Raw genomic sequence first — 12,277 nt, 5'->3', positions numbered from 1 at the left:
TTTCTCCTGTTTGTCCCTGTTTCTCCCTGTTGGTTCCTGTTTACTCCTGTTGGTTCCTGTTTACTCCTGTTGGTTCCTGTTTTTTCCTGTTGGTTCCTGTTTGTCCCTGTTTCTCCCTGTTGGTTCCTGTTTCTCCTGTTGGTCCCTGTTGGTTCCTGTTTCTCCCTGTTTGTTCTGTTGGCCCCTGTGGCTTTAGGATCATATTGGTTTATTTAGTGATGGATTCAGGATCAGGAGGCTCCAGTTTCAAAACCAAGGGAATATATTTACTATTTGATTGCATTGATACCTAACTAGATGGGTGTGTTTTGAGCGATTGGCAGTGACATGTTTGGGTTACTGGGCTAAGGCTAAGCTAGATGTTGTGGTCATGCAGTGATAAAGACCATGGTGTACGAGAGACCCACAAACACTTGCCTAATAACCCACTGCTGTGACATATGTGACCCCTCACCTGGATTCAGTCTTTGTAGCAACATTTGAAATTTTGTTTTTACATTGGATAAAAGTAGAGACTGGTTTATCAGCTAAATTTATCATACACAGCATTTGAGGAACAATGGAAAAGTAATTCTGCTTTGAAAGTTGATCAAGTTGTAAACTCACTTTTGAGGAAATGGCCTTTGTCTGTTTATGTATCTAGTGAAGAGCTCTTCTTATACTGCTTGCTTCACAAGTAACATTGTACCTCAATACTACAGTCAGCGTTAAACATTCTAACCACAGAAAGTTTTTACATTCTAACATACCACTCTGTTCAGACTTTATGTTTGAGTTTTTATAATACGGCAAATTATACAATCATTTACACCGCACATCTTCCATCTTACAATGAATACAGTCATCTTTATAAATCAGCCCATACATCATTCCTTTCATTTATGGCCATACTGCTCACAGCTATCCAATCCTTTCAGATCTACAGGAGTGTTGTAGAGGAGGAGGGTCTAGGGGTCCTGTCGTAGGGGTCATGTCGTAGGAGGAGGGTCTAGTGGTCATGTCGTAGAGGAGGAGGGTCTAAGGGTCATGTCGACAGAGGGAGGGTCTAGTGGTTATGTCGTGGGAGGGGGTCATGTCGTAGGGAGGGAGGGTCTAGAGTGTCATGTCGTAGAGGAGGAGGGTCTAGAGGTCATCGTAGAGGAGGGTCTAGGGGTCATGTCGTACAGAGGAGGGTCTAGGGGTCATGTCCCCAGAGGAGGAGGGTCGGGGTCGTGTCCTTAAGTCTTACTGCCCCTGAGGAAGAGGTAGGGCTTCTCCACCAACACGGTCAGCACATAGCCAATCACCACCGTCAGAATCATGTGACCCAGGACAGATAGAACTGAGGAAGAAAACAAGGAAAACAACACCATGTGATCATCTCCAGAAGAGCAGGAAAGCCACCATCTCCTTCAAGCATAATGTTCTATTATGATCTACAGTAGTAGGCCTGTCCTAGATCTGTTTGTGCGTTCTTGCTAACTCAAGTCACTGCCATACCAGAAATGTTTGGCATGATAACAACCATGGAAGAAGTTGGCAACGCAGCAGACACTTATCTGGGTCTAGGTTAACTACTGTGTGAAATACTTACAAAGTTCATGTCTGTGTAGTGTATAGGAGTCTCCTGTTTGCCGTTGTATAGTATAATAAGAACAGGATGGATCAGGTAGCAGGCAAAGCTGATGTTGGACAGAGGAACCCACAGATTTAGTGACAGGAGGTTATCAACAAATCCTGGAGAGAGAGAGAGGGACAGAATATACAGCATGTGAGAGAGACACTGGGTAGTTACTGGAGACTGGGTAGTTACTGGAGACTGGGGAGTTACTGGAGACTGGGGAGTTACTGGAGACTGGGGAGTTACTGGAGACTGGGGAGTTACTGGAGACTGGGGAGTTACTGGAGACTGGGGAGTTACTGGAGACTGGGGAGTTACTGGAGACTGGGGAGTTACTGGAGACTGGGGAGTTACTGGAGACTGGGGAGTTACTGGAGACTGGGGAGTTACTGGAGACTGGGGAGTTACTGGAGACTGGGGAGTTACTGGAGACTGGGGAGTTACTGGAGATAGGGTTGTTTTTTAAGGGCAGGAATGTTACCTGACCACATGAGGAAAAACTCTGATCCTTTGCTAAAGGATGTAACTAAGACTCTTACATAGAAAACGACTAGGGATCATCATTTTTACTGGTCAGATCAAATGGTCAGCAAAGACTCCTGGCCCTAGATCTGTTCACAATAGTATGTCTGGGACTTGTGGTAGGTGGGTTGTCAGTGCTCAGGTCTCACCTCCATATCCCTCCTCACAGGCCAGTATGATCCAGGCCACGGCCAGGGCCCAGAGGGAGCGATGGATCCCCTGGTAGAGGGCGTGAGGCGCGGACGGCTGGGGTGGGACATCCCGGAGGACATAGGCCAATCCTACCAATATCGCCATGACTGACAGGCAGCAGAACCAACCTACTGCAGCCTGCCACTGAGTTGTTACACAGGAGAGGAGAGGAGAGGAGAGGAGAGGAGAGGAGAGGAGAGGAGAGGAGAGGAGAGGAGAGGAGAGGAGAGGAGAGGAGAGGAGAGGAGAGATGTTATTGAAACGAAACAGGGCTGTAGTGTTAAAAATAACACAGGTAGGTAAACGTTAATGCAAAACAACACATATATAGCATTAAAAGGTGGGGAAACCCTGTTCACAACATTTTAAAGGTAGGTAACTGAGTGTTAAGCAGTTAAAGATTATTCAGTTAATTCAAATTATTACCTGATGTTTTAAAAGGTGGCCTTTCTTAGTTGTCATGCTTATCCCTGCCAGGATCCCGATCAGGTAGGGCCCGTATCTGGTGTAGGGTTTATTGTAGTAATACTGGAAGTAGTTTTCATATTTTCTGGACCATATACAACATAAACGATAATGGCAGTGTTGGAACAGAATACATATTATACTGGACATTGTGGTGTTGATCTGGTTTGAGTTGATATAATATGACATTTTCTTACAAATAATGTTTTAATGATTTATGTAGGTCTTGTAATGGGTCAATGAAAGCTTCATTATGCTTTTATAATGATTAATTATTGTTAAAGTGTTATCACTTGATCTTACAGTGTGGTATTCTGGGTAATTTACAGTGTGGTAGTCTGGGTAACTTACAGTGTGGTAGTCTGGGTAATTTACAGTGTGGTAGTCTGGGTAACTTACAGTGTGGTAGTCTGGGTAACTTACAGTGTGGTAGTCTGGGTAATTTACAGTGTGGTAGTCTGGGTAACTTACAATGTGTATTCTGGGTCATTTACAATGTGGTAGGCTGGGTAATTTACAGTGTGGTATTCTGGGTAATTTACAGTGTGGTAGGCAGGGTAATATACAGTGTGGTATTCTGGGTAACTTACAGTGTGGTATTCTGGGTAACTTACAGTGTGGTATTCTGGGTAATTTACAGTGTGGTATTCTGGGTAATTTACAGTGTGGTATTCTGGGTAACTTACAGTGTGGTAGTCTGGGTAACTTACAGTGTGGTAGTCTGTGTAACTTACAGTGTGGTAGTCTGGGTAATATACAGTGTGGTAGTCTGGGTAACTTACAGTGTGGTAGTCTGGGTAATTTACAGTGTGGTAGTCTGGGTAACTTACAGTGTGGTAGTCTGGGTAACTTACAGTGTGGTAGTCTGGGTAACTTACAGTGTGGTAGTCTGGGTAACTTACAGTGTGGTAGTCTGGGTAACTTACAGTGTGGTAGTCTGGGTAACTTACAGTGTGGTAGTCTGGGTAACTTACAGTGTGGTAGTCTGGGTAATTTACAGTGTGGTATTCTGGGTAATTTACAGTGTGGTATTCTGGGTAATTTACAGTGTGGTAGTCTGGGTAATTTACAGTGTGGTATTCTGGGTAATTTACAGTGTGGTAGGCTGGTGAACTGGGAGGTGCAGTAGGGCAGTGAGAACAGCGCTAGTCAGACTGGACAGAAACAGCAGAGCTGAAGCCACACCAACCAGAACTCCTTTGTTCCTGAAAGACAACAGAGAGAAGAACATTTATTGAGAAAGAAATAGAATGATCATTAGAATAGCCATTTTGCATTGTGAATGACTTACAGCCTATAGAGGTAGATGAGCAGGGGTTGTTGCATAGAACTGGAAATCCAGGGACAGATACCAGGTCCATGGAGCACACTGTAGAGACAGATGACCTCTGCATTATCTCAGTCATAACCAACAGTCATAGATAATGACAGATGACCTCTGCATTATCTCAGTCATAACCAACAGTCATAGATAATGACAGATGACCTCTGCATTATCTCAGTCATAAACAACAGTCATAGATAATGACAGATGACCTCTGCATTATCTCAGTCATAACAACAGTCATAGATAATGACAGATGACCTCTGCATTATCTCAGTCATAACCAACAGTCATAGATAATGACAGATGACCTCTGCATTATCTCAGTCATAACCAACAGTCATAGATAATGACAGTAGAGTAGTAAGCTAGGGTTAGGGTTAAGGTTAGGTTAGAGTAGTGTTTAGGGTCAGGGTCAGGGGTCATTCTCACTATGTCAAATGGTGGTGAAGAGGTTGTTGACCAGTAGTAAGCTAGGGTTAGGTTAAGGTTAGGTTAGGGGTTAGAGTAGTGGTTAGGTTAGGGGTTAGGTTTAGTGTAGTGGTTAGGGTCAGGGTCGGGGTCATTCTCACTATGTCAGTGATGGTGAAGAGGTTGTTGACCAGTAGCAGGTTGGACCACCAGTACTTTTTACAGTTGATGATCTCATCTTCGGCGATGAACCAGAATGCACCTCTCTGGACCACGGAGAAGAGGCCGATAAGCGAGACACACGATGAAGAGGTGCAGCGGCTGGACTCTGGGAGGGAGGGCAGGACAATAACAAATCAACAACGATCAGCAAAGAAGAGCACAAAACATACAGCAGATTGGTGTTGTGGTTCTTTAAACAGAATGTAATGATTTCAGTGATCCAGGTCACCCTTACACATAGCATTCAGGGTCTCTCCTGGTTAAATAAAAGTTGAGGACTGATGGAGATACCTTTAAACCTCTTGAAGAGGAAGTTGGCGACCAGACCTGGACTCAGTTTGTCCTCCGCTCTCTGAATGGACCCCAGCAGGGACCTTGCACTCAAAAGACCTCTGGGACACGGACCAGACAGGTGCAGATCAGTGATTACTTCAAGGAAGATGAGGAAGGAAGGATGCATATATGCTGTACATTCTTAGAAAAAAGGGTTCTTCATCTTTCCCCATAGGAGAATCCTTTTTGGTTCCAGGTAGAACCATTTTTGTTTCCATGTAGAACCCTTTAGAAAGGGTTCTACATGGAACACAAAAAGGGTTCTACCTGCAACCAAAAGTGTTCTTCAAAATGTTCTCCTATGGGGACAGCCGAAGAACACTTTAAGGTTCTAGATAGAACAAAAATGTGCTAAGGGTGGAGTTGAGCTGGGCTGTGTTCTCACCCTAGGAGCAGAAAGGTATCCACAGCCAGATAAACAGGGCCACTGAAGCCAAACACATGCAGAGGGTTTTTCTCCACTGTCGCTTTCCATCTCTTTTCATTATCTGTAATCAGTTCATTGCACATCTGTAAACAGCTGATATTAATATCCAATTCATTCATCAAGTATTGTAGATAGGATAGTAATACCGTAAAAAATGATATCTATCAAACAAGCATTTCGCTACACTCGCATTAACATCTGCTAACCATGTGTATGTGACAAATACAATTTGATTTGATTTGAAAAACAATAATCAAACACTGAGTCTGAAATAGCCGCCTGTCCCTTTTAAAAGCTGGGCATCGGCACATATTTCAGTGAATAAACGGCTGTTTCAAATAAACGGAGGATCTAAATAAATGGTTTATGAGGTTACCATGGACACTACTCTGATATTCCCCGAAAAAGGCGACTCCAGGTGTCCAGCAAGATGATCAGGGTGAAAGCAAATTAGATCGTGAGTGACAGTGGGGCCTCTGACTTCGCTGCTAGTGCAGGCTGGCTTGACAAATTCCTAGAGCGCGATGGCTTTTCCTTAAGCACGATGGCTTTTCCTTAAGCACAATGGCTTTTCCTTAAGCACAATGGGTTTTCCTTAAGCACAATGGGTTTTCCTTAAGCACAATGGGTTTTCCTTAAGCACAATGGCTTTTCCTTAAGCACGATGGCTTTTCCTTAAGCACGATGGCTTTTCCTTAAGCACGATGGCTTTTCCTTAAGCACAATGGCTTTTCCTTAAGCACAATGGCTTTTCCTTAAGCACAATGGCTTTCCTTAAGCATAATGGCTTTTCCTTAAGCACAATGGCTTTTCCTTAAGCACAATGGCTTTTCCTTAAGCACAATGGCTTTTCCTTAAGCACAATGGCTTTTCCTTAAGCACAATGGCTTTTCCTTAAGCACAATGGCTTTTCCTTAAGCACAATGGCTTTTCCTTAAGCACAATGGCTTTTCCTTAAGCACAATGGCTTTTCCTTAAGCACAATGGCTTTTCCTTAAGCACAATGGCTTTTCCTTAAGCACAATGGCTTTTCCTTAAGCACAATGGCTTTTCCTTAAGCGCAATGGCTTTTCCTTAAGCGCAATGGCTTTTCCTTAAGCGCAATGGCTTTTCCTTAAGCGCAATGGCTTTTCCTTAAGCACAATGGCTTTTCCTTAAGCACAATGGCTTTTCCTTAAGCACAATGGCTTTTCCTTAAGCACAATGGCTTTTCCTTAAGCACAATGGCTTTTCCTTAAGCACAATGGCACAATGGCTTTTCCTTAAGCACAATGGCTTTTCCTTAAGCACAATGGCTTTTCCTTAAGCACAATGGCTTTTCCTTAAGCACAATGGCTTTTCCTTAAGCGCAATGGCTTTTCCTTAAGCGCAATGGCTTTTCCTTAAGCGCAATGGCTTTTCCTTAAGCGCAATGGCTTTTCCTTAAGCGCAATGGCTTTTCCTTAAGCGCAATGGCTTTTCCTTAAGCGCAATTGTTATGCAGGTGAATGAGGACCCAAAAGCGACTTGGCGAAAACAGAGTTTTTAATCCAGTAAAGTAACTTTACAATCAAAAGGCATAATTCTACTCGTAATGACGAGAACAGACTGGAGACTTGATCAAGAACTGCAGGTTGCCTCGGGAAGGCACTTGAACGTAGCAGACTCAGACACCTGCTCACCACGCAGCATCTGAGGGAAACACGACACGACAGGGCGATACATAGACACAGCACGGTGAACAATAGACAAGGATCCGACAGGGCAGGAACGGAAAACAAGGAGAGAAATAGGGACTCTAATCAGGGAAAAGGATCGGGAACAGGTGTGGGAAGACTAAATGATTGATTAGGGGAATAGGAACAGCTGGGAGCAGGAACGGAACGATAGAGAGAAGAGAGAGCGAGAGAGTGAGAGAGGGAGGGGAGAGAGAGGGATAGAAAGAGGGAAAGAACCTAATAAGACCAGCAGAGGGAAACGAATAGAAGGGGAAGCACAGGGACAAGACATGATAATCAATGACAAAACATGACAGTACCCCCCCACTCACCGAGCGCCTCCTGGCGCACTCGAGGAGGAACCCTGGCGGCAACGGAGGAAATCATCAATAAGCGAACGGTCCAGCACGTCCCGAGACGGAACCCAACTCCTCTCCTCAGGACCGTAACCCTCCCAATCCACTAAGTATTGGTGACCCCGTCCCCGAGAACGCATGTCCATGATCCTACGTACCTTGTAAATGGGTGCGCTCGACAAGGACGGGAGGGGGGAGGGAAGACGAACGGGGTGCGAAGAAAGGGCTTGACACAGGAGACATGGAAGACAGGATGGACGCGACGAAGATGTCGCGGAAAGAAGCAGTCGCACAGCGACAGGATTGACGACCTGGGAGACACGGAACGGACCAATGAACCGCATGGAGTCAACTTACGAGAAGCTGTCGTAAGAGGAAGGTTGCGAGTGGAAAGCCACACTCTCTGGCCGCAACAATACCTAGGACTCTTAATCCTGCGTTTATTGGCGGCTCTCACAGTCTGTGCCCTGTAACGGCAAAGTGCAGACCTCACCCTCCTCCAGGTGCGCTCACAACGTTGGACAAACGCTTGAGCGGAGGGAACGCTGGACTCGGCAAGCTGGGATGAGAACAGAGGAGGCTAGTAACCCAGACTACTCTGAAACGGAGATAACCCGGTAGCAGACGAAGGAAGCGAGTTGTGAGCGTATTCTGCCCAGGGGAGCTGTTCTGCCCAAGACGCAGGGTTTCTGAAAGAAAGGCTGCGTAGTATGCGTCCAATCGTCTGATTGGCCCTCTGCTTGACCGTTAGGGACTGGGGATGAAACCCGAAGAGAGACTGACGGACGCACCAATCAAACGACAGAACTCCCTCCAAAACTGTGACGTGAATTGCGGGCCTCTGTCTGAAACGGCGTCTAACGGAGGCCATGAATTCTGAACACATTATCGATGATGATTTGTGCCGTCTCCTTAGCGGAAGGAAGTTTAGCGAGGGGAATGAAATGTGCCGCCTTAGAGAACCTATCGACAACCGTAAGAATCACAGTCTTCCCGCAGACAAAGGCAGACCGGTAATGAAGTCTAGGCGATGTGAGACCATGGTCGAGAAGGAATGGGGGAGCGGTCTGAGACGACCGGGCAGGAGGAGAGTTACCCGACTTAGTCTGCGCGCAGTCCGAACAAGCAGCCACGAAACGGCGCGTGTCACGCTCCTGAGTCGGCCACCAAAAGCGCTGGCGAATAGACGCAAGAGTGCCTCGAACACCGGGATGACCAGCTAACTTGGCAGAGTGAGCCCACTGAAGAACAGCCAGACGAGTGGAAACAGGAACGAAAAGAAGGTTACTAGGACAAGCGCGCGCGACGCAGTGTGCGTGAGTGCTTGCTTAACCTGTCTTTCAATTCCCCAGACTGTCAACCCGACAACACGCCCATAAGGAAGAATCCCCCTCGGGATCAGTAGAAGCCACAGAAGAACTAAACAGACGGGATAAGGCATCAGGCTTGGTGTTTTTGCTACCCGGACGGTAAGGGAATCACAACCAAACGAGCGAAAAACAACGCCCAACGAGCTTGACGGGCATTAAGTCGTTTGGCAGAACGGATGTACTCAAGGTTCTTATGGTCTGTCCAAACGACAAAAGGAACGGTCGCCCCTCCAACCACTGTCGCCATTCGCCTAGGGCTAAGCGGATGGCGAGCAGTTCGCGGTTACCCACATCATAGTTGCGCTCAGATGGCGACAGGCGATGAGAAAAATAAGCGCAAGGATGAACCTTATCGTCAGACTGGAAGCGCTGGGATAGAATGGCTCCCACGCCTACCTCTGAAGGTCAACCCTCGACAATGAATTGTCTAGTGACGTCAGGAGTAACGAGGATAGGAGCGGACGTAAAACGCTCTTTTAGAAGATCAAAAGCTCCCCTGGGCGGAACCGGACCACTTAAACACGTCTTGACAGAAGTAAGAGCTGTGAGAGGGGCAGCAACTTGACCGAAATTACGAATGAAACGCCGATAGAAATTAGCGAAACCTAAAAAGCGCTGCAACTCGACACGTGACCTGGAACGGGCCAATCATTGACAGCTTGACCTTAGCGGAATCCATCTGAATGCCTTCTAGCGGAAATAACGGAACCGAGAAAGTAACGGAGAAGACATGAAAAGAGCACTTCTCAGCCTTCACGTAGAGACAATTTCAAAAGGCGCTGTAGAACACGAACGTGCTGAACATGAATCTCGGTGACGGTGAAAAAATCAGGATATCGTCAAGATAGACAAAAACAAAGATGTTCAGCATGTCTCTCAGAACATCATTAACTAATGCCTGAAAACAGCTGGCGCATTGGCGAGACCAAACGGCAGAACCCGGTACTCAAAATGCCCTAACGGAGTGTTAAACGCGTTTTCCACTCGTCCCCTCTCTGATGCGCACGAGATGGTAACCGTGAAGGTCCAACTTAGTAAAGCACCTGGCTCCCTTGCAGAATCTCGAAGGCTGATGACATATCAAAGCGGATAACGATTCTTAACCGTTATGTCATTCAGCCCTCGATAATCCACGCAGGGCGCAGAGTACCGTCCTTCTTCTTAACAAAAAGAACCCCGCCCGACGGAGAGGAAGAAGGCACTATGGTACCAAGTCAAGAGACACAGATAAATAATCCTCGAGAGCCTTACGTTCGGGAGCCGACAGAGAGTATAGTCTACCCCGAGGAGGAGTGGTCCCCGGAAGGAGATCAATACTACAATCATACGACCGGTGAGGAGGAAGGGAGTTGGCTCGGGACCGACTGAAGACCGTGCGCAGATCATGATATTCCTCCGGCACTCCTGTCAAATCGCCAGGTTCCTCCTGAGAAGTGGGGACAGAAGAAATGGGAGGGATGGCAGACATTAAACACTTCACATGACAAGAAACGTTCCAGGATAGGATAGAATTACTAGACCAATTAATAGAAGGATTATGACATACTAGCCAGGGATGACCCAAACAACAGGTGTAAAGGTGAACGAAAAATCAAAAAAGAAATAGTCTCACTGTGGTTACCAGATACTGTGAGAGTTAAAGGTAGTGTCTCAAATCTGATACTGGGAAGATGACTACCATCTAAGGCAAACATGGGCGTAGGCTTGTCTAACTGTCTGAAAGGAATGTCATGTTTCCGAGCCCATGCTTCGTCCATGAAACAACCCTCAGCCCCAGAGTCAATCAAGGCACTGCATGTAGCACCCAACCGGTCCAGCGTAGATGGACCGACATAGTAGTACAGGATCTAGATGAAGAGACCTGAGTAGTAGCGCTCACCAGTAGCCCTCCGCTTACTGATGAGCTCTGCCTTTACTGGACATGAATTGACAAAATGTCCATCAAATCCGCAATAGAGGCACAGGCGGTTGGTGATCCTCCGTTCCCTCTCCTTGGTCGAGATGCGAATACCTCCCAGGCTGCATGGGCTCAGTCTCTGAGCCAGAGGAGGGAGATGGTTGCGATGCGGAGCAGGGAAACACCGTTGGACGCGAGCTCTTTCCACGAGCTTGGTGACGAAGATCTACCCGTCGTTCTATGCGGATGGCGAGAGCAATCAAAGTCCACACTGGAAGGAACCTCCCGAGAGAGAATCTCATCTTTGACCACTGCGTGGAGTCCTCTCCAGAAAACGAGCCGAGCAGCGCCGGCTCGTTCAGTCACTAGAGGCAGCAAGAGCGAAACTCTATAGAGTAATCCGTTATGGATCGATCACCTTGGCATAGGAAGCCAGGGCCCTAGAAGCCTCCCTACCAAAAACTGAACGGTCAAAAACCCGAATCATCTCCTCTTTAAAGTTCTGGTGTTAGAACAATCAGCCCTTGCCTCCCAGATAGCTGTGCCCCACTCTCGAGCCCGGCCAGTAAGGAGTGAAATGACGTAAGCAACCCGAGCTCTCTCGCTAGAGTATGTGTTGGGTTGGAGAGAGAACACAATATCACACTGGGTGAGAAAGGAGCGGCCTCCGTGGGCTGCCCGGGAGTAGCAAGGTGGGTTATTAACCCTAGGTTCCGGAGGCCGGCAGGCCAGGGAAGTAACAGGTGGCACGAGACGAAGACTCTGGAACTGTCCAGAGGGTCGGAAACCTGAGCGGCCAGGTTCTCCACGGCATGGCGAGCAGCAGACAATTCCTGCTCGTGTCTGCCGAGCATGGCTCCTTGGATCTCGACGGCAGTGTTACGAGCATCTGTAGTCGCTGGTCCATTCTTTGGTCGGATCCTTCTGTTATGCAGGTGAATGAGGACCCAAAGCGACTTGGCGAAAACAGAGTTTTTAATCCAGTAAAGTAACTTTACAATCAAAAGGCATAATTCTACTCGTAATGACGAGAACAGACTGGAGACTTGATCAAGAACTGCAGGTTGCCTCGGGAAGGCACTTGAACGTAGCAGACTCAGACACCTGCTCACCACGCAGCATCTGAGGGAAACACGACACGACAGGGCGATACATAGACACAGCACGGTGAACAATAGACAAGGATCCGACAGGGCAGGAACGGAAAACAAGGAGAGAAATAGGGACTCTAATCAGGGAAAAGGATCGGGAACAGGTGTGGGAAGACTAAATGATTGATTAGGGGAATAGGAACAGCTGGGAGCAGGAACGGAACGATAGAGAGAAGAGAGAGCGAGAGAGTGAGAGAGGGAGGGGGAGAGAGAGGGATAGAAAGAGGGAAAGAACCTAATAAGACCAGCAGAGGGAAACGAATAGAAGGGGAAGCACAGGGACAAGACATGATAATCAATGACAAAACAT

The 12,277-nt window shown here is 47.0% G+C and overlaps 1 protein-coding gene across 2 annotated transcripts; it reads right to left on the bottom strand.

The window, feature by feature from the left end:
* Positions 1 to 1,217: 1,217 nt before the first annotated feature.
* Positions 1,218 to 4,823, bottom strand: LOC124029319 (O-acyltransferase like protein-like). Of its 2 annotated transcripts, XM_046341079.1 has the most exons (7): positions 4,676 to 4,823; positions 4,071 to 4,148; positions 3,874 to 3,984; positions 2,741 to 2,864; positions 2,272 to 2,458; positions 1,574 to 1,716; positions 1,218 to 1,321 (listed from the first exon to the last, which is right to left on the bottom strand). In XM_046341079.1, the coding sequence occupies exons 1-7, from the start codon at positions 4,750 to 4,752 to the stop codon at positions 1,298 to 1,300; spliced, it is 744 nt and encodes a 247-aa protein (XP_046197035.1). In that variant the 5' UTR covers positions 4,753 to 4,823; the 3' UTR covers positions 1,218 to 1,297. The 2 variants fall into 2 exon arrangements, with proteins under 2 accessions (XP_046197035.1, XP_046197036.1); XM_046341080.1 differs by lacking the exon at positions 4,676 to 4,823 and having other exon boundaries at positions 4,071 to 4,590.
* Positions 4,824 to 12,277: the final 7,454 nt, after the last annotated feature.

This window comes from Oncorhynchus gorbuscha, unplaced genomic scaffold, assembly GCF_021184085.1.
Source record: "Oncorhynchus gorbuscha isolate QuinsamMale2020 ecotype Even-year unplaced genomic scaffold, OgorEven_v1.0 Un_scaffold_6098, whole genome shotgun sequence".
Taxonomy (NCBI): domain Eukaryota; kingdom Metazoa; phylum Chordata; class Actinopteri; order Salmoniformes; family Salmonidae; genus Oncorhynchus; species Oncorhynchus gorbuscha.
Note: the sequence above shows the minus strand (reverse complement) of the source record. Positions and strands in the feature narration are given on the sequence as shown.

Excerpts from the sequence above, each read along its gene's own strand:
- LOC124029319 (XM_046341079.1), bottom strand. The coding sequence starts at position 4,752 with ATGAGATCATCAACTGTAAAAAGTACTGGTGGTCCAACCTGCTACTGG. Across the intron at positions 4,149-4,675 it reads TCTTCACCATCACTGACATA|TGTGCTCCATGGACCTGGTA; the intron begins GTGAGAATGACC and ends CTGTCTCTACAG. Across the intron at positions 2,459-2,740 it reads GCCACCTTTTAAAACATCAG|TGGCAGGCTGCAGTAGGTTG; the intron begins GTAATAATTTGA and ends GTAACAACTCAG.